Source organism: Dermacentor variabilis, chromosome 9, assembly GCF_050947875.1.
Source record: "Dermacentor variabilis isolate Ectoservices chromosome 9, ASM5094787v1, whole genome shotgun sequence".
NCBI lineage: Eukaryota > Metazoa > Arthropoda > Arachnida > Ixodida > Ixodidae > Dermacentor > Dermacentor variabilis.
The window spans coordinates 150,192,190-150,214,920 of NC_134576.1; the positions used below are offsets into that span (position 1 = coordinate 150,192,190).

At 44.7% G+C, this 22,731-nt stretch overlaps 1 protein-coding gene across 2 annotated transcripts in view; it reads left to right on the plus strand.

The window, feature by feature from the left end:
- Nucleotides 1-22,731, plus strand: part of LOC142557830 (protein SHQ1 homolog) — a 111,083-nt gene that overhangs the window by 53,279 nt on the left and 35,073 nt on the right. For both annotated transcript variants that reach the window (XM_075670012.1, XM_075670013.1), the window contains one exon: nucleotides 12,689-12,801. In XM_075670012.1, the coding sequence (XP_075526127.1) occupies nucleotides 12,689-12,801 (113 nt within the window). The remainder of the gene's footprint in view (nucleotides 1-12,688; nucleotides 12,802-22,731) is intronic.

The following is a 22,731-nucleotide window of genomic DNA, read 5'->3' on the forward strand; positions in this document are numbered from 1 at the left end:
GAATGAGCTTTTGGATTTTGACTACCTATGCTTGTACTACAAGTTTATAGAAAGTATGCGAGAGATATATAAACGATCAATGACAAATGTGAAAATAAGACAAATAAACCCTGATAACAAATGGATCACAAGGGAAATAAAATGCTACGACTGTGTCACGTAAGAGACAAAGCATGGCAAAGATGCAGGGAATAAACTGAAGGCACAGCTAATAATGTTGGTCTCACAGAAATTTGGAGACTGCCAAATAAAAAGTAGGCGATACTTACCATGCCAATTCTCAATAAATAAAAATGAAATAAGGAAAAAGTAATTTAATGGGTTGGTCGAAGCGTGCAACCATCAAAGATACAAAAAGAAAGCATTTCCCAAATGCACAGTCGCTGTGCAATAAGTTTAACGACACATTTTTTAATGGTGCTGTGATACCTAAGGGAACAAAACAGCGGTAAGTATAGGGAATGTGAACCTAAGTATACATGTGCAAACTCTGCCTATCTATCGGACATATCAGAAAAAGAGCGATGGAATATAATCAGCACCATTAAACTATGGAAGCCTGATAGCTGTGGCAGAGTTCCTATTCGAGATCTTTAGTACAATGTTAATGACCTTAACTCTTAAAAAGACTGAATGGGACAATTCAGGCAAGAGAGATATGAAAAGAAATGAAAATTTAGTTAGTTAGAGCAGTCTACAAAAGCAGCAAGCAGAGTGAATGTGGGAGTTGTAGACCAAAAGCAATAATATCAACACTTGCTCACATCATGGTAAAGTGCGTAGGATCAACTGTACAATCCTTCTGTGAAAAATACTCGTTAAATAGTAGACCACGTTGTGGGGCTAGTTGGTTCATAGCTTTCAAAAGGTGAAGCGCCAACAGAAACAGCACACCAATGAAGAAACAAACAATAACAGGACAAAGCGCCTTGTCCTTTTATTATTTGTTTCTTCATCGGAGTGCTGTTTCTGTTGGTGCTTCATCTTTTGAAATCACATTAAATAGTCTGCTCAATTTGGATTTACAAAAAGTAAGAATGCTATTTCTCTTATTGAGGATTTTTCAGGTTTTGTCAGCCTGTTTGAGGGCAATCATGTCAAGAGCCTTCGACACAATTTATCACAAATTAATGTTTAAAAAATTCTATGCATTGCGTTTTTTAGGGCAGTTCAAGTTCCTTGTGCATTATTTTTATGACCGGACACAATTCGTCATGTTAGAAGATAACTATAGCGATTCAAATATAATAAAATATGGGATACCTCAGGAAGGTATGCTAGTGCCTATGTTGTTTGACATATATGCCCAGATCTTGCTCTTGTGCAGCTAACACCAAGGATGTGTCAGTACACAGATGATACTGTGATCGCACTTGACATTGGGGACCAGGAAATAGGATTCAGCACTTTTCAAACAGATGTATGTATGGTTGTGGAATGGTTTCAACAAAACCATGTTTCTTTAAATCAGACAAAGACTAAATTATTGTGTTTTAAGATTGGCCACAGGGTAATAACTGTGAGCTGGCCAGTCTTTTGTATAGTTCTTGTAATCGTTGCAGAGTTTGGGCTTTAACTCCTGAGGCCACTGTAAAATACTTAGCTTTAGTTTTTGACCTACACCTTACCTGGAATGAGCATATTCATTACACTTGTAAAAAACTGAGGGCTGTAGCAGCTTTATTGTATAATAGCAAACATGTTTATAACTGCACAAACAAACGACTACAGTGAGAGCACACAAGGACAGGCGCAGTCCTTGCGCCTGTCTTTGTGTGCTCTCTCTCTGTGGTCGTTTGTTTGTGCAGTTATAAAATTGTTTACTAATATGCACCAACTCGCCCAATAAGAAGTTCTGCTAAGCTACATCTATTGTATAACCTGATAGGTAAGGCTCCACTGATTGTAAAACTATCGATATATAAGGCATTGGCGGAATCATTATTAACATATGACATCACTCTGTACGGCACTTGTTCTGAAAACAAAAAAACATAAGATCAGCGTGTAATTAAAAGAATAGTAACTAACAGAATAGTAATTGTAAAAAGCATAACTTCTGGTGCAGCATTGCATGAAACCAGTATCGAACAGAGATATGAAGCACTACGTATACTGCAAGCCAATGGGCTTTTTAATTATAGTGTGCCTACAAATCACTACCTTACCCATGAGTATAAGGTAACTGTTAATAAGAATGTTATATGTTGAGCCACAAGTGTTTACCAGCTATCATAAAAAACTCATAATTACTAGGTATCAAAATTATTTAACCCTTTACTGCACCTTGTTGCATTTACGCAACATTCTGATGAACGACGTTAAAAGCCGAAGCAAAGTCAGTTTGGAGCTGCCTGTACACGTTGTTGCATATCCCCAACATCGGTCTGTAAAACGCACCACCTTGTGCTGCAATCTGTGCTAATCCTTCGCATCTCCTACCAAAACAAACGTGACGGAGGCTGCGCGCGCCCGCGAGCAGTGATATAGGTAAGTTTTACAAATTGTGAATGTATTTCACCATAAGACAAAGCGCAAAAAAAATTCTTAGGCTATGCTAAACATCCTTCTGACTCTGCAGGTTCAAAAAAACATTGTCATTTCGGAATAATTTGTTCCTGGTGACAGAACGTTGCTATGTTGCACAAATGCAACAACGTGTACATGGTTTATTTTCTTCGGAAAAGTGAAATGACTCCAAAACGCTGGTATGGCCCAGCAATTCCTCCTGATAGTGAAGGCAGTGACTATTCAATTAGTCACGACAGCCATGAGTGTAAGTCCGTTTCGATTCAACACGTGAACAAGATGTTCTCTTGTCGAATTTCCTTTTTTCTTTTCAAAAGTACGCTGTGCCTCCGCACATTGCCGTGTCACGTCGTCACGGGCACAGCTTTACGCCTGTGCTTCGATGTTCTACATTTTGACAATAACCCGAAAACACTGCATTGTTTCCTGGCTGCACGGGGATCTGCATGACGTACTGCACGAAGTGTGGGAACCAACTGTGCTGCACAGGCATGTACAAGTGCTTCTCTTTGTTCCACACTAAATCATAGGTGCACCAATGATTATCTCGTGCAAATAAGCATCTGAGTATGAATCGCACTAAATTTATCTTTTACTTTCAACTTCTTCTTTATTTGCACATTGTTGCAAATATGCAACATACCCTTTTTCTTCAAATTGAAACCACAGACATTCGCTAAAGTAAGTTTCCATGGGAGTACAGGTACTGTTATGCTTCCCTACAACTCCATGAATAACATTTTGAGGAAGCAAAAAATTGTGCAGTAAAGGGTTAATGACCTGAGTGTCAACTTGTACAACATAATCATGAAACGAAAAATAATGAAAGAAATGAAGTGTTGTGCTCATTCAGCCAACAATCAGTGAACTGGGCTTTCCATTCGTTCACATCCTTTGCTTTGTAAATAATGTTAATGTGTTATTTTATTATTGTAGCATTTTAAGACACTACACATTTACAATACCTTTTAATCGCTTGTCTCTTTCTATGTTTTATTTTTCTAAATAATGACAATGCATTATTGGGATGTTACAATATGCTATACAATTGTTTGTTTAATTGTTTTGAAAATGCAAATAATGTCAATGTGTTTATTGTGGTGTTATAAAGCTCTACACATTTACAATGCACCGATTGAGTTTGTAAGCAAGGTAACAAGCTTACTGTTGTAAAATCAAGTCAAATTTTATTTACAACAGGCACAAAGTGCAGTGTTGAAGGCCACTCTGACAAGTAAGCACACAGGTTGAAGAGGCCACCACCAGGCAGCAACATCAGTGCGCACATCTGCAATACATGCAATGAGCTTTTTGTATCGGTAGCTTCGTTAATACCACACGTAATATATAGGCATTTCCCTGGGCATACATACATCTACATACATGTATACGCATTACATGTATACGTACAGGTATGGACACAAACAAAACTTACAAGTTGCGAACATGCAAGTGAAATTTATCAAATACAAGGATGTTCCTTAATTGTGTGTACAATAGAACTGTATCTCTGTTTACATACTTCTGCAGTTGATATAGTTGTGCGGGTACATTGTAGCTCAATATTTGCATAAAGTAATTTGTTCAGTGGTGCTTTATCATCCATCTTTAAGATCCTCGTGTTACATGGGTGCTGGGTCGTGTTACAAGAGCTGGCACATTTCTTAGGAACTGTGTGTTTTTTTATTCACAAAATGTAATTCGTGTAGAAGACGGTATGCGTAACGAGCTTTGATGTTAATTATTCTGTTTTCTTGAAATAACGGTCTTGTAGGATGTAAATAGTGAACATTGTTAATACAATGAATAGCTTTCTTTTTTAATAACAACAGCCTGTTAAGGTTACATTTTGTAGTTGTAGCCTATAGTAAGGTGCAATAGCATATATGCAACTGAAAAAGAGAATGATGAAGCTGGAACATTGCATGAGGTGGGAACATGACTGCATCTAAGTAGCACAGAAAGCGCAGCAGACAGTTTTTTTATCACAAGGTCTATGTGTGAGTTCCACATCATGTGACTAGAAAATACAACTCTCAAATTGCCCTGCGCTGTACTGAATTACTACTACTGAATTTCCAGCGCAGGGCAATATCAGGTTTTTAGACTTGCGTTTGCATTTCAAAGCTGAACACGTGTGTTGGGTATATGAGCCCAGAGCTAATAAGCCGCCCTTGAGGTACAGTTCTGCACACTCTAAACTCATAAAAAGAAGTATCGTACGTTCTTTCCTGTCATGCGCTCTATCTAAGTCATGTGCTCACTAGCTAGATGAAGGCCTTAGTAAGCAAATGGCTCGTCTGGAAGCAGCGAACTATCCGAGACATATCATTATCTTGGTTGCTGAAGGCCTGCATCGTCAAAGGAAACTAACTTCACGCATGAGCGATGAGCAGAGAGCGGATGACGAAAGAGAAAGGAAAGAAGAAAGGGACAAACGAAAAGTGGCGGTAATTCCCTACTTTCATAAGGTTTCCCACAACCTAAATAAGGTCGGGCAATGTTCTGGTGTAAACGTTGTGTTTACAGCACCTAACAAACTCTTGAGGTTGAGTGTGATGAACTGTCCCATGAGGAAACGAAAGCCTAGTTGTGCTACCGCGCACAAAGATCCTTTTGTTACATGCACTCGCAATGTTGTGTATAAGATCCCACTCTCGTATGGGAAGTACTACGTGGGCCAGACGGGCAGATGTTTAAACGTGCGTCTGGCGGAGCATAGTAACGAAGTGGAGAGCATCGCAATAGATGGGCATCTGGCTGCCCATTGTAGAAAATGTGACGCGAACGCGCCATGCTTCCCGCTATTAAAACAAACTGTTGTTGTCTATCGCCACAGGAATAAGATTACGAGGGAAATTGTGGAAGCAGCGAGATAGCCAGAGCAGGTGACGAGTGCGTTAGCACGCCGTCTATATTTTTATCAAGGAAAGAGCTTGAATTTTTAGGCATAATGGTCACATGACTGTCTTTTTTCTCCTTCCCTTCAGTGTGTTCTATTGCAGTGGCGTCCCAGTGAGTATATATGTACTCACCAGCTGCAATAAATCAATTGTTGAAAGTTAGCGCTCGTCCTGCGTTCTGCTTGTCCCTGTGTCAAAATTTTTGCGCTATGTATCCTAGTCTGAATGTATCCCACCAACACGCCCAAACTTTTTCCCTGCTAATGTTGTTTTTGCTTAGATAACTTTGTCCCAAGCAAGTTCAGAAAGATTAGCGAGCAAACACCTTGGATAACTCGCACCATTATTCAGATGAAACGAAAAGTTAAGTGATTAAAAAAACAACAGGCAGCAGCAGATTTGATATATGATGCGCAGAACAATCTCACTCAAGCTGTATGCAGCTCGGGAGAGTATTACTTCAGAACTTCCTTGCCTAGCTTTATCAAAAGTGACCCCAGTATATTCTGGAATTATGTCAGTGAAAAGAAAAAAAAAACGTTATCACATATATCAGTTGACGGAATCAACGTAACAGATCAGGGAACCATTGCCGAGCATTTCAATGAATATTTCCAGAGCATGTTTAACACTTCTGTTTCAAACTGCGCATGTAACACGACAGTCTTTTCATGTGCAGATGCACCCTTCATTTCTTATCCTGGTGTGGTATCTATGTTACTAAATTTGAAAACCAAAACTTTGTGCGGTACTGACAATATCCTTAACATATTCCTCTGACAATATGCTTTATCTCTTGCTAAATTTTTGTGTATTATTTTTCGCACTTCTTTGCTGACTTCACAACTACCCAGTGATTGGAGGACAGCCTAATTTGTACCCATCTTTAAAAAGGGAGACCATCTGACACTAGGAAATTACCGCCCTATTTCACTAACTTTGCAATGCTGTAAAATTATTGAACATATCATGGCTACTAGTATAACAAACTTCCTAGAGGAATGCTGCATATTGACTAAATATCAGCATGGATTTTCGAAAGGATTATCAACTGTAACTCGACTCGTCACATTATTTCATTCTCTGGCACTGACCCTTGGTAGACACGGTAGGATAGATATGCTTTTCTTGAATTTTTGCAAAGCCTTCAATAAAGTTCCTCATACTAAACTCATTTTCAAACTTGAAACAATAGGCATTCCACAAGTGCTTGTTGTTTGGATTTCAGCCTACTTGAATAATTGCAAACAATACACTGATATAGCGGGTCAACACTCGCACTGTCTTTCGGTCACATCCGGTGTATCTCAGGGCAGCGTGTTAGGCCCTTTGCTCTTTGTATTGTATGTTAATGATATTGTTGCAGGAAGAAAGCAGACCCACGAGTGTAAAACAATGTATATCTACAATTGAGGTATATGGCGGTCAGGCAACTGCCAGACTTCGTCTTCCTCTCGTCTAATTCAACTTCTTCCTTCTCTTCACCGTAACATCACCCTCCTGGCAGAGTAGCTCCATCCTGGTGCAAGTTACAGAGCCTCACTTAATGGGGGGACATAGGGCTTGAGCCTGACAACGCGAACAACATTGCTGGTGACGTTGGGAGGCACTGAAGGCTGACTGACTGGGGCGATCTTGTATGTCACGTTGGACAGTTGGCGTAAGATCTGGTACGGACCGGAATAACGGGAAAGTAGTTTTTCCGACAAGCCGACGCGACGTGAAGGCGTCCAGAGGAGGACAAGGGAACCAGGTGAAAAATGGGAGTCTCGGTCCCGAAGGTCGTAGCGTTGCTTTTGAGAAGCTTGCGAGACTGTGAGGCGATGACGGGTGACTTCTCAGGTCTGGGCGGCTAATTCAATAGCATCGCAAGCGTAACCAGTGCTAGGTGATTGTACTGCGGAAGGTAGCAACGTGTCAAAGGGCAAGGTGGGGTCGCGGCCATACAACAAATAAAATGGTGAAAATCCGGCAGTGTCGTGACGGGACGAGTTGTATGCGAAAGTGATGCATGGTAAAGCAATGTCCCAGTTGCGGTGATCATCGGAAACGTACGTGGCCAGCATTTCAGTTAGCGTGCGGTTGAGTCGCTCGGTGAGGCCGTTCGTTTGAGGGTGGTACGCGGTAGCAATCTGGTGTTCTGTAGAACAGGAGTGGAGCAGATCATTGACGACCTTCGATAGAAAGTAGCAGCCGCGATCCGTTAGCAACTGGCGAGGGGCGCCGTGGTGCAGGATGACGTCGTATAGTAAGAAGTCGGCGACATCTGTAGCGCAGCTGGTTGGTAGCGCTCGTGCGATGGCATATCTCGTGGCATAATCGGTTGCTACAGCAATCCATTTGTTTCCTTTGATGGAAATTGGAAAGGGGCCAAGGAGGTCTAGGCCCACACGGAAGGGCTCTGTAGGGATATCAACTGGTTGCAGCAAATCAGCGGGAGGCATAGCAGGCGTCTTCCGGCACAGACACGGGTCACAAGAAGTGACATAACGGCGCACAGAGCAATAAATGCCGGGCCAGAAGAAGTGGCGCCGCAGGCGGTCGTATGTACGAGTGTTTCCCAGATGGCCGGCAGTAGGAGTGTCGTGAAGTTGCTGGAGCACGGCAAGTCGAAGGTGCTTGGGAACGACTAGGAGGAGCTCTGGGCTGTCAGGATGAACGCTACGACAGTATAAAGTTCCATCGCGCAAGGTGAACATCCGGAGGGACGGGTCATTGGGCGAGAAGCTTAGGCGTTCCATAAGTGTTCGAAGAACAGGATCTTTGCGCTGCTCGTCGCCAATATGGAGGAAGCCGGAGAGGGATAGAACACTGATGTCCGAGTCTGCATTGGTATCGTCCGGTTGATCCACGGGATTGTGGGACAGGCAGTCAGCGTCTTTATGCAGGCGCCCTGACTTATACATAATAGAAAATATATATTCGTGTAGACGCAGTGCCCAACGTGCAAGTCATCCAGTTGGGTCCTTCAAAGAGGAGAGCCAGCAGAGGGCGTGATGATCGGTTACGACGCAGAAGCTCCGACCGAAAAGGTATGGCCGAAATTTCGCGACCGCCCATACGAGCGCAAGACATTCTCGCTCAGTAATGGAGTAATTTCGCTCGGGCATGGAAAGAAGGCGGCTAGCGTAAGCGATGACACAGTCTTGGCCCTGTTGACGCTGAGCGAGGACAGCGCCGATACCATGACCACTCGTGTCAGTTCGTACTTCAGTAGGCGCAGAAGGGTCAAAGTGTGACAGAATTGGGGAAGTTGTAAGCCGCTCAATCAGGGTAGAGAAGGCTTTCTCCTGCAGTGGTCCCCAAGAGAAAGAGACATCTTTCTTAAGAAGGTCAGTGAGAGGGCGAGCGATGTCAACAAAATTTTTCACAAATCGCCGGAAATAAGAGCATAAGCCCAGAAAACTATGGACATCGTTTGTTGAGCAAGATACTGGAAAATTCGCATGGCGTGAACTTTCTGTGGATCAGGTTGGATTCCGGGGGCGTTTATGAGATGGCCGAGCATGTTAATTTCACGGCTACCCAAATGGCACTTGGAGGAGCTTAGCTGAAGGCCAGCCCTGCGAAACACGGAGAGTATGGTTGTGAGGCGCTGCAGATGGCTCTCAAAGTTCGGCGAAAACACAATCACGTCGTCGACGTAACAGAGGCATGTAGACCACTTCAAGCCGCGCAAGAGAGAGTCTATCATGCGCTCGAATGTAGCTGGCACATTGCATAATCCACTATCATGCGCTCGAATGTAGCTGGCACATTGCATAATCCAAAGGGCATGACTTTAAACTGCTACAGACCGTTCGGTGTGACGAAGGCGGTTTTCTCGCGGTCCATCTCATCAACGCTAATCTGCCAATAGCTGGAGTGGAAGTCAATTGATTAAAGGTATTGGGATCCGTGAAGGCAGTCAAGAGCGTCATCAATGCGAGGCAGGGGATAAACATCCTTCTTTGTTATCCTGTTGAGGTGGCGGTAGTCAATGCAAAAGCGCCACGAGTTGTCTTTTTTCTTTACTAAGACAACCAGTGATGCCCACGGGCTACTGGAAGGTTCACTGATGTCCTTGTCCATCATCCTGTCTACCTCTTTCTGTATGATGGCCCTTTCTGTTGCGGAGACACGATATGGGGCCGCCTATGAATGGGGCTGGCATCACCGGTGTTGATGCGATGCATGACAACAGATGTCTGGCCAAGTGGACGGTCGTCCAAATTGAAGATGTCCCGATAAGATGACAGGAGGTGACGAAGAGCTGCTGTTTGCTCGGAAGGAAGGTCAGGGGCGATCATCTTAGAAACATCGTCCGCAGGCGTTGAGTACAGAGGAGTGGGTGACAAAGGTCCGTTGGCACTGACGAAGGATTCAGAGGTCAAAGAAGAAACCTCAAATTCTTCCAAAGGAGTGATATGCGCTATGGCGATACCGTGTGGCAGCACATGCGACGAAAATCCAAAATTGAGGATGGGCACGCAAGTGCAGTTTTCACGGATCCGGATTAAGGTGCTCGGCAGGGCAATATTGGCGACAAAACCACGTCAGTAAAGCGGCGACACGACGTACTCGCCATCAGGTATGGGAGGACAGGGCGTCAGGAGTACATTTGTAGCCGCTTGTGGAGACAGCCTTGCAAACTGAGCAGAACATAAGCGGTGTGAAGCACAAGTTGTTGCGTCGGCAGGAAGCGGCAGATCCAACTGTACAGCACCTGCAGAGCAGTCAATTTGGGCAGAGTGTTTCGAAAGGAAGTCGAGGCTGAGAATTAGGTCGTGCGGACAGTGTTCAAGGACGATAAAGAGAACAACGGTATAATGGCCCCCAATGGTCACACGTGCTGTGCACATTCCAAGGACAGGTGAAGTACTCCCATTGGCGACTCGCACAGTGCCCGGTACGGTGGGTGTCGGAACCTTTTTGAGCTTTCGGCGGAGAGCAGCGCTCATAACTGAAAGCTGCGCTCCTGTATCAATGAGAGATATAACAGGAACGCCATCAACTGCAATGTCCAGTAGGTTTCGACATGTAGACAGGGTCACCAGAGGATTTTTGGGCCAGGTTGGAGTTGCAGCTTCACCTCCGGGAGCTGCACCGCCTAGTTTCTCGAAGCGAAGCGACCGGTTGCAGAAGAGGACGAAGAGCGGTGAGCGAGAGGCGAACGGGACCGTGGAGACGGGGAGTGGCTGGATCTTGGTGGAGCACTGTCGGCGTTGATGTTCCTAGTCGGCGTATAGGGCGAGAAAGTACGATTGTCTGGTGCTTGGCGGTAGTGACTCAGAGACGACCACCGAGGAGGCGACGACCAGCGGTTGCGGCAATGACGGGCGATGTGTCCAATACCGGAGCAATTAAAACAGATGGGTTTATCATCCGCTGTGCACCAGTCAGCTGGGTTGCGACGGAGTGGCGGAAAGCTTTGCGTCTTGGAGTGAGTGGCAGGAGAAATCTGGTAAGTGTTTGTATGGCGGACCGAGCAGGGAGACGGAATGCCCAAACTTGCTATTTCCTCCCTAGCGACTGCTTGTATAAGGGAGATAGCGGGCATGCTTTCCCAACAGTCGGAACGAACTGGAGCTGGAGCCATGGCCTCAAGCTCATGGCGAAACGATGCGCGTGATATCTTCCAGGCCTGTGGGCTGAACGAACCGCGGCGGGTCTTCACAAGAAGATGTTGCGGCGGTATTGGACAATCGGTCGAAAGTTTGAGCGACGCGGCGGCCCTTCGCTTGTTCAAATTGCCGGCACTCCTTTATAATTGCATCCACAGTGGCACAATCCTTACACATCAGTAGATTGAAGGCATCGCCTGCAATACCTTTCAGTATGTGAACAATCTTGTCTGCCTCGGACATGTTGTTATCAGCCTTGCGACAGAGGGCCAGCACATCCTGTATGTACATGACATAGGATTCTGTGGACGTCTGAGCGCGACACGCAAGTTCTTTTTTTTCTGCCAGCTGACAACCGACAGGTCTGCCAAACAGGTATCGCATTTTTTCTTTGCAGACATCCCAGCTTGTTAGGTCAGCTTTGTGTGTGTCGTACCATTGCTTCGCAGTTTCTCTTAGATAGAATAGATAGAACTGCTGTCGATCAAAGAGATGCAAGTGCAAAGGTGAATGAACAACACCTCGTATGCCATGTCGTTCTAGTTTTAGTAAAAGTATGTCATGATGCTTTTTATGTATGAAGATGTTCCACCATTGCCTGGTCACCTAACAAGCACTGTGTGCTTAAGGTTACCACGGGATTCACTATGTGATAAAGAAAGCAAATAAAAGTGTATTGTATTCCAACCGGGATGATTGGAGCAGTCGGACAAGCCGAAGCCATTGCAGAGGCGTGCTCGTCACCGGGAGGCATGGTGACATGCTCGATGTGCCGACCACTTCGTAGTTCCATGGCGAGGACGGGGATTTCTAACCTCCACCAGAATGTTCAGTGTGAAAAGACAGATGAAAGAGGCTATTTACAGGCTATTTACACTGGAGCCAGACAGCTAAGCCGACCCTTGCTCGCGCTAAGGGCAGCGACCAACTTCGCCGACGTTCTCGCGGCAGCCCGTCTCTTGAGCATTGCTCGATAATATCGTAATATCGTGGCACGATTTTCATGAGTTGCAAGAGTGCAGTGTTTTGAGGTCAGTGTGAATCTGTGCAGTTGGTAGTGACTAGGTTAACTTGACAAGGTGCAGGAAGAGGCTAACAAAATTTTGCTTTAACAGGTCACGTCACGCATCATTGGCACCCTCTGCTGATGAAAAGTGGGGCACTGAACCGTGTGGACTCCAGTATCACCAAATTCAAAGCAACAATTGAGCAACTGTATAACAATTAACACTTGTGTAACAGCAAGGGCGGGTGAACGGGCATGTTAGTAATGTTGCATCTTTGGTTAGCAGTGTGACAGTCTACTTCATAAGTAAGAGAAGTGGCAGGAAACAGCACTCTTTCCTGCCACCTTTCGCATTGCTAAGCAAAGCTACTGTAATAGCCCACTCTTCATGTAAAACGCATTCATTGGGGTCTCTGAGGTATTGTAAATATATAAATAAATAAATGGATGAATAAATAAATAAATAAAACAAATATCTTCACATAAATGTCAGCAAAATGTTGCAGGCTTGTAAGGGAATGTTTCCAAGTTGCTGAGTGGACTGTGAAGCAAGAGGGACACATGGGGACATGTCAAAGTCATGTTGTGCCTTAAGTTTATAAAGTTCCCATCTCTGATTTCTCTGTTGCTGACCTTCTGCTATGTAGGAGGAGATGTCTGACCTGGTGGACATTGCTGATCCTGAACGCAAGAGTGTCCAGGAAGCCCGGAAGGAGCGTCTGAAGGCAGAAGAGGGCCACTTCAGTGCAGAACACTACCTGTAATTGCACTGCTCTCTGTCCTTGGGTGTAGTCAGTGAAGCGCATTTTGTGTGCTCGAAAGCATTGCACAAGCCAAGCCCCTGGTGCTGCTTATAGATGTGCATTTTTTGGTCAGTGGCAGTCTCACTCCTTTTCTTACCTCTGCTATGAAGCAGTAACAGGCCATAGTCCCAGAGCCATATTTTTAACAAGTCACTGCCAGGGTGTCTACCAACCGGGAATTCTCAGGGACCTTGAGTAGTCTGGAAGAACTCAGCGAAAACTCTTGGAATTTGTGCCTCTATCAGAGAAAATTAGCTGTAATTTTATTGAAAGGGTCGAAAGTCGCGGTAATGCTGGCCCGAGTAACAGACAGGAACCGTAATGAATCGTCTTTGACACCCTGTAGTCGGCTGGAGGAGTTGCCAGTGTACAGTCAATGACCGACTTTCCGGATGCCCGATAATTTGGACTGCTTTGTGGCACCACCACGTACCCCATAGAGTCAATGTATAAGAATGTCTCAAATTTCGGACGCAAGAACCCTTCGACGTCCGATTTTCCAGACTTTTTGCCGTGATCACAGGTCCGAAATGGCACTAATCAAAGCCACCACCGCTGCCATTTTGATTACCTTGTCGCCTCGAACTGGCGTTCTCGCACGCAGATCCGCTGGCAGCCGTCGCCACCACTGCGGCAACACTAGACCTAGCTGCTTCGACGTTCATTATTAAGCTTCTTACCGTTGGATGCCTTGTTTTTTATTGAAAGAATTCACTGCTGTCAGCAAAAGCACCGACTCTGTCTGTGTGGTCCTCGCGATTGGCTTAGAAGCTTGGAAAGCACGGTGCGTTGCATAATGCCGGTTCCTGAAAGTCAGCTTCGCCTCTGTACAGAAATGGGAAGCATACGCAAAAGTATTGCAGTAAAGCATAACAAGCGTGGGAAGGGCCTATTGCCACGGGAGGCAGTATGTATTCCTTAATTATACATCCGTGCACCCGGTATCTCCTGTTACAGTACGAGAACCGATATGCCTAATACGTGTACCGACAGGCCTTCAGAGCGTTTCCAAATGTGCCTGTGGCGGTTTGAGCCCTTAAGGGCAGTAATTGACCTGCATTTATTTTTTCCAACTGGCCGATTTTTCGGACGTTTTCCCGACCCCTAGGGAGTTCGAAAAACCGGACGTGGACTGTGCAACTGACCAAGAAGATGCTTCAAATGGTCCGTGGGGCGAATGAGTGGCGGGAGGAGGACAAAAACAGAAAGTACCTACGCATTGAGTAATGAACGTGAAAGGAAGCTTGCTGCCGCCGTTTTGAAGGAGCTTGAGCTGAAAAAAAAACAAAGTTTGGCTGATGCCGAGATGCAGGTGTCTCCCCTCATCCAAAATAAAATAAACTCTTTAAAGCAGTGAAACGCAACACTGAGGTGTCATGCACGGGCTGAGAGTATAGTATGTCAGGACAGTTGAGATTGACTTACGAGCTGTTAAGAGAGAATCTCAACTTTGACAAATTTCAGGCCTCATACCACTGAGCTTGCTATCAGTTGATGATGATGATGATGATGATCATCATCATCATCATATTCATGTCCACTGCAGGACGAAGGCTTCACCCTGCGATCTCCAATTGCCTCTGTCTTGCGCCAATTGATTCCAAGCAGCACCCGCAAATTTGCTAATTTCGTCTCACCACCTAGTCTTCTGGCGTCCTCTACTGCACTTCCCTTCTCTTGGTACCCATTCTGTTGCCCTAATGGTCCAACGGTTATGTAGTCTGCGGACCACATGACCTGCCCAGTGCCATTTCTTCTTCTTAATGTCTATTAGAATATCGTCTATACCCGTTTGCTCTCTGATCAATACTGCTCTCTTTCTGTCTCTTAAGTTTATGCCTAGCATTCTTCGTTCCATCGCTCTTTTTGCACGGTCCTTAAGAGGGACGCGGGTCTTGAAACGGCAAAAAATCACAAAAAAGTCGATTTTCGGAAAAGTGCATTTTTGCTACGTTTATACATTCAAGAATCCCTCCGCGAAATCTAGAAGCTAAATTTAATGGGAAAATAATAAAAATGGTGCTTAAAGGGGCCAGGGTGAACGCGAAATCAGCAAAATTTGGACAAAAATGTTCAAACTTGGCGCCGTCGCCATTTGCGAACGCGTTGGCCGATGGCCGCCATCTTGCGCTTGTTTTGAAGCTGTTTTCTTTGTGCGCATTTTGCGCCAGTTCAAAATGGCGTCGGTGAAGGGAAACCAACGCTATCGCGTCATTTTTGAAGGATGCGTCCGTGCCGCCGATTGGCCAGAGCGCGCACACCCCCCGCGCGCCTCGCTCCTATTGGTCCAGCGCTCCTTGGCGCGCGCTCGACCGCTCTCGCGTTTCGCTACGTTTGTTTATCACTGGTTTCATTGCGCCGCTGTCTACGTTTGTTCAGCCGCTTGCTTCGCAACGACGTTTGATAAGGTGCTGATTTCGCTGCCCGGATGGCTGGAAAAGATTGTCGTCTCAAGGCTACTACGCGTCAAGCGCAAGGTCGATTCAAATAGGTCGCGAAGCTACGGGCGAAAAGCGGTTCAGTACAGATTGTCACCGACATCAGCAGGGGGGGTTATGGGAGCAGCGATTGAAGCGCGACTATGTTTGGAGGGAACAAACATTGGGAAAGAAAAACGCATTTTTTAATTCAAACGAGACACAGTTAGATTCATTCAACGAAAATAAAATTCGTAGTCAATTTTATATAATCGTGATGAGCTAAGAAAATAAGTTGAATTTTATTATTATTAATAAATGCATTTCTTTTCAGCGCCCATCGCTACAGGGGGCGTTGACGCCACTATCACTCGCAGTGCAATGCACGCCTTGAAATGGGCAGAAAGGCGCACTCGTATCACCTGTTGAAATACGCCCCCCCTCACAATTTGTGCTTTCTTGCTTGTCGAAGTTTGTCTGAATTTGGTGACGCGGGTAGCTTCATTGCTTCTTAATCTGTTCATTCAAAAGTAGTGAGTTACGACCGCCAGATAATTGTGTAGTTGTTTTCGTGCGACTGCGCTGGCCGACAGGCTTGGCATCCGACAATAGGATCAGCACTCTACACCTAAAGCTTTCGTCGGCCTCCAAAGAAAGTATGTTCTGTGCAGGGATGCGATTTCGACAACCGTACGGCTGGCCTTTTCCTGCATCGCTTTCTACGCTGAAAGCTCGAAACGCCCATCAAGTCGAATGGCGGGGCATTTGAATATATAGCTCCAAAGGAAGAACAACAAAACAAATTTAACACCTTCGAAAACAAAATGACGTCACTTCTGCTTTTAACAGACATTGCGTCACGTTATTTTTTCTTCCGCCGGAAGTGTTCCCACCACATACAGATGGCGCTAAGCCCCATGAACCGGCGATGAACCGCCATGTTTTGAACGTATGGGCTCCTATGGAAGCTTCGCTACCAGGTATATTTACCTTGTCAAGCGGCTGTGGAATGCGTGACGGAAGGCGGCTAGGCCTGTCATACTCGCGGAGTTGCCGTTTGCTACCGGCAACATTCTACCGGATCGAGTTCCGAGCTGCAAACCGGCACGTCTAGCGTCAACACTTCGTCCGCCCACGCCACACGTGTTGGCACAGATCGTGCAGGCACCGTTTCCTTCCTGATTGAAGAAAGTAGCGAGCGCGCAGCTAGCGCGCAGCGAGCGCCGGTAAACGTGCAAGGCGTCGCAGTCTGCAATGGAACGAAAGTTCAAGCTACTGGGTGTCGACAGGAGAGAGGACGTCAACGACAGCGGAACTGAATTTGCAAGCGTGGATTTATCCGTCGTACGAGAGTTCCTTGGACTCGTGCTGTGTCCCGGGTGCGGCTAGAAAGTGGTGATGCTTTCAAGGACCCCGCCAAGGAGTACGGGCGCTCAGCAATGTTCTGACAATGTTCTGTCGTCACAATGCTGCGAGAGCAAAGGGAGAGCCTGAACCTAGGCACCACTACAACTTGCCAGAACATGTGGCAGAAGCAATGCTGCCTGTATATACGCGGCTATCTGAAAAAACCCTGCTCCAAAGATACCAGCGAGGCAAGACACAGAATTCGAATGAGAGCCTTCACTAAGTGATTTGGAGTGTCTCAAAGGAACAGCATGCATCTCTCTTTGCCGTGCAAGCTGCTGTTGCGGAAGCTGTCCTACGCTTCAACACTGGGACACTGGCTTGCGTCCACTGCAATTCTACAGCAGCTACACATGAATATTCCTGGCACTGCATCTCAGCGAGCAAAGGAGAAAGACGGTCATCGAAGTTCCAACTCCAGCAAGAAGCACCTTTGATCGCAAGGAAGCTGGCCAAAAAGCGGCATAAAGATAGGATGCATCCAGATTATGCCCCTGGTGAATTTCCTTGAGATTTTATTGGTATGTTCTCAATAAAGATGTTGCAGGATGTTTTTCCTTGATTTCTCAAAACAACAATTCTGACAGACTTCCAATTTGGAGGTAAAATAGCTTCTGTCCTATTTCAGCTATCGGCATAATTTTTTTTTGCCAGAAAGAGAAATGTATGCAGTAAGCAATATGCACCTTTTCAAAGCAGTACTCTTCTCAAAAATTTTTTGAAATGGGTCACATGCTTGACATGTCAAGATGGCATTTTTTTCTCACAACTTTGATGAGCTCTAACTTTTGCTCAGATTAGCCTAGAACATTGATTAATACCTTATTGCACTCCCTGAACATTCTAGATAGTCTTTATACTCAAATTACTATGTTAGGGTTTTCTGTTTAGATGCTAATTTTCCTCCAAACAAAGGACCCAGCTTATACAATGCTTCTAGAGTATATCAGAAGCTTCCTATGGCAAAATTAATTATATATTTAGAATCTGCATATTAAAATACACAAAGTGTGAAAATTTCGTTCAGATCTCTCCACAAATAAGAAAGTAGTATTTCAAGTGTAGCCTCCCCCCTTAACTTGTTATCAAGCTTCTTTGTCAGCCTCCAAGTCTCGGCGCCATATGTCAGCACCGGTAAAATGCACTGATTGTATACTTTCCTTTTCAATGATAACAGTAAGCGGAACTCGTGATGTCTGCCATATGCGATCCAACCCATTTTTATTTTTCTGTGAATTTCCTTCTCATGGTCCGGGTCCCCTGTGATTAGTTGACCTAGGTAAACGTACTCCTCCACAGATTCTCGAGGCTGACTTGTGATCTTGGAACTCTTGTTCCCTTGCCAGGTTATCATTATCTTTGTCTTCCACATATTAATCTTCAGCCCCACTCTTACACTCTCCCTGTGAAGGTCCTCAATCATTTGTTGTAACTCGTCTGCATTGTTGCCGAATAGAACAATGTCATCGGCAAACCGAAGGTTGTTGAGGTATTCGATGTCGATCTTTACTTCTAAGCCTTCCCAGTTTAATAGCTTGAATACTTCTAAGCACGCAGTGAATAGCATTGGAGAGATTGTGTCTCCTTGTCTGACCCCTTTCTTTATAGGTACCTTCCTACTTTTTTTGTGTAGAATTAAGGTGGCTGTGGAATCTCCGTAGATATTTTCCACGGTATTTACGTAAGCGATCTGTACTAATTGATTCCGCAGTACCTCTATGACTGCTGGTATCTCTACTGAATCAAATGCTTTTTCGTAATCTGTGAAAGCCATATAGAGAGGTTTGTTGTACTGTGTGGATTTCTCAATAACCTGATTAATGACCTGGATGTGATCCATTGTAGAGTATCTCTTCCTGAAGCCAGCCTGTTCCCTTGGTTGACTAAAGTCCAGTGTTGTCCTTATTCTATTGGAGATTATTTTGGTAAATATTTTATATAATACTGGGAGTAAGCTAATGGGCCTATAATTTTTTAGTTATTTAACGTCTTCCTTTCTGTAAATTAGTATAATGTTTGCATTCTCCCAGTTTTCTGGGACCCTTGCAGTCGATAGACACTTCGTATAGAGAGCCGCCAGTTTTTCAAGCATTGTGTCTCCTACATCTGTGATTAAATAGACTGTTATTCCATCTTCTCCTGCCACTTTTCCCCGTTTCATGCCTTGCAAGGCCTTTCTGACCTCATCTCTAGCTATAGGAGGAGTTTCTGTATACTGTTCATTATTGTTTCGAATAGAGTGCTCCCGAGTCCTCTGGGTACTGTAAAGGTCAGTATAGAATTCTTCCGCTGCTTTTACTATATCTTCGAGATTGCTGATGATATTACCCTGCTTATCTTTTAGTGCATACATCTTGGTTTGTCCTACGCCAAGTTTCTTTCTCGCTTATTTCAGGCTGCGTCCATTTTTTACGGCTTCTTCAGTCTTTCTCACATTATAATTTCTAATATCACTTATTTTCGCTTTGTTGATCGGTTTTGACAGTTTTTCGAATTCTATCTTATCTCTTGAGTTGGAAACTTTCATTCTTTGTCGTTTCTTTATTAGGTCCTTTGTTACTTGGGAAAGCTTGCCTACTGGTTGCCTTGGTGCTTTGCCTCCCACTTCATTTGCTACCTCTGAAGCCAGCCTCGTTACGGTTTCATTCATTACCTCTATGTCATCATCATCATCTCTCTTCTAAGGCTGCATATTTGTTTGCAAGTAGCAGCCTAAATTGGTCTGCTTTTACCCTTACTGCCTCTAAGTTGACCTGTTCTTTTTTGACCAATTTTACTCTTTCTCTGTTTAAATTGAGGTGAATCCTGGCCTTCATTAACCTATGATCACTACATTTTACCCTACCTATTACTTCGAGATTCTGCACTATGCTGGGATATGGCAGAAAGCATGAAATCAATTTCATTTCTTGTTTCATCATTTGGGCTTTTCCAGGCCCATTTTCTGTTGCTATGTTTCCTGAAAAAAGTGTTCATTATTCTCAGCTTATTCCTTTCTGCGAATTCTACCAGCATCTCACCTCTAGCACCGTAGTTGCCAATTGCCTGTTCACCCGCCTGCTTTTTCCCCACTTTTGTTGATAGAAATGTCTAATATTCGAAAATATTTGCTTCTGTATGCATCTCCTTTTTATTCGTATTTGAGAATGTCCGACTCGATTTACAATTTTTGAAGACATTTCATTTGCTGTGATTTTACTAACCCCTCCCTTCTATTCTCTTTTTGAATAACGTAAACACTGCTCTGTAGTATTCAAATTGGAATAAGTCATTCTTTTTTAAAATTTTTTTCATATGCTTACTAGAGAGTGATAGCATCGGGCAATGTGGTCTCAGCCTGTCTTGATATAAAACACAGTTTTGCATCACTCAGGGAATTTTGCAAAGGCACTCGGAAAACCTGGAAAACTCCGGGAATTTGGAAATGTCAACTTGGTAGACACCCTGCATTGACCATTTTGTTGATGAGTGGCTTAGGCAAAGGATAGATCTTGAGGATCTAAACCTCCCAGGCTGCCATGTGCATGTGTGTGTTTTGTAAATGGCATTCTGTGCCGGAATCCCCACTACATTAGAAAGTACTGGCTACTCTACTGCGTTAGCATGCTCGACATTTATATAATGTGAGAGTATTTAGAGCTGATGCAAAGCATGCCTACCTACAAGATTTTGCAGCACAACTACTGTCACAAATTTCAGCGATCTAGAAATGGATAGAGACAGTTCAAGTATGTTAAAGAACATTCATCTTGAAGAAAAAAATAACGAAATAAAAAAGAAACAGCAAACTACCCTGACACACTCTAAGCACTATGCACACACGAGACACTCGAAAAACTTGCTATGCGCATAAAAAACAAACAAGCCCTCAGCTACATATTGTTCCTCCGTTCGACTAACCAACACAATGTCACGAGCAAACGAACGTTATGTCGTATCGGGACTCCAGTCATGTCGGGACTCTAGCCAAGCATGGCAATGAACGTTGCCCTGCGTGGTTCCAACGCAGCATGGGTGTCGACCTCTGACAAGAGCGATGAGGTTGTAGTCTTCCGCAGAGACCCGCATGGCACCGGACGCGGTCTGAGCCAGTCGGCCGTTGTGCCGCTGACCTGGCCAGTCGAAATGCCTTCATGGCACGGTACAGCAACCGGTTACAGCAGCGTGGGGTTGGACCGGGGCTGCGGAACACAGCCACGGCAATGCAGTCGAGGCTCAGGAGCTGGAGTCTTTGCTGGCCAGCTCACGAACACCCCCTCTCTGGTTTGTGGTCCCCGAAGCTGCGGCCTCCCATCTCCAGAGCACAGCTGGAGATGCCACTGTCTTCCTTCTCGACCACGTCAGCAATGCCAGCTCATCCCCGCCTGTGTCTCCTTTTTCTTAATTTCTTCTTCCTTTGCGCTTCACGTGCTTCTGCCCTGTGGGTACCTTCTCCATTTCGTCGACTGGCATCTTCACTTTTTCACATTGTCATACAGGTCTTGCCGGTGACTCATGACAACTACAGCTGCAGGTTTAGCCAGTTGGTGTACGCTGAAAGTGATATTCGTAGAGGTGGTTTGTCAAGAACAGAAAGCCTTCAGATCTTTCTGCGTACAACCTCACAGGGAAGGTGAGAAACCAAGTCCTCTGACATCTTGCTCTTTGTGGAGTTTGATGTATGGAGGTCTCCCCAACTCTGCTATTTCTCAGAGATGGCTTTAAGAAGGGGGGTTCTGTATTTCACAATATTGTGTACAGACAACAAGCATTTAGCCAGAACATTTTATTTAATTTGGAAGTCTCAGCTCAGGAACCAACTGAAGCACTGACTTTAACAGCATCATTTGACATACAGTGCACAAACACTGAAAGGATAGGGCAGTGTGTTTCCATTATCATGCGTTCGCACATCAGCTTGTGCATCATTGATGAGCCCTCCTTTCCGCTCCCTTGGATGGCCAGAACGAGATTGTGCACCAATTTAAAAAAGCATGCACCAAAAATTCAATGTTATGCTTTTGCCTCAAGGGGCTGTAACATCAGATGTGATTATTATGGGTACACAATAGTTGTGCATGGCCAGTGTTCCTATGCAAAAGCATAGTTCTGTACCACTGCACTCGATGGCACTCCAGCAATTAAGTAAAACTACACACAACGCTTGACAAAGGACATTTATTGACACTAATTCAAAATCCAAGCCAATCCTATGAAAGCCACAGCATGCACCCACCAGGGCTAGTTCAAACTGCAGCAGAAGACTGAAGATGTTGGCATGCAAAAGTGTCAAATGAGTCTCATTGCCACCATGGAAGATATTGCGTGCAGTGCATAAAGCTGTATCTCTGCCAGTACTGCCACTCTTTGCAGCCTGACCAATCAGCACAGCACTCTGCAATTGCATAAATGTTGTCCTTATTGCAATTGTGAGTAGGAAGAAGGCAGCTGGTGTTGGCAGTGTTCATTTTGACCATTTTTGTGGGACCGGTGGTAAAACAGATTAACAGAGGTGATTATCAGCGATAATGTCCTCACTGGCTCACTAATAGAGTAAGTTGGCCCAAAAGGCAGGAGGACAAAGTTTTTGAAAGGAGCTTCAGTCCTTCTTGTGCTTCGCTTAGTACCACGCTTGCAAGGGAGCTTGTCTGAACCCCATCAACTGGTCACATTACCTTAATACTGGCCACAATAGTAGATGGTAAATTGAAATGGATATCTGCTAAGGAGCTGTTATGCATCTGAAATGCCTTTCTGCTTCTCACTGTAATATGCACAGAATCACAAACAGTATATTTTTGGAAATAAACGAAAAAATGGGCTGTCACAAAATGTGGTATCAAATGAGACTAATAAGTGGTCTTCATTCATACCATTTGCGAAGCTCCCCATAGGGCCCACGTTTTTAAACCCAGACACAGTGCTCTGCAAACAGCATTGGGTTCTAATGACTGCTGTGCCACTAATGGACATCAACAGAAGTAATTGTAAAACACCCAAGCTCCACAAAATAAGACCTATGCATGCACTGTAAGCAAATTCAGATATACAGTCTTTCCAATCAGCATCATTTTTTTGAACCAC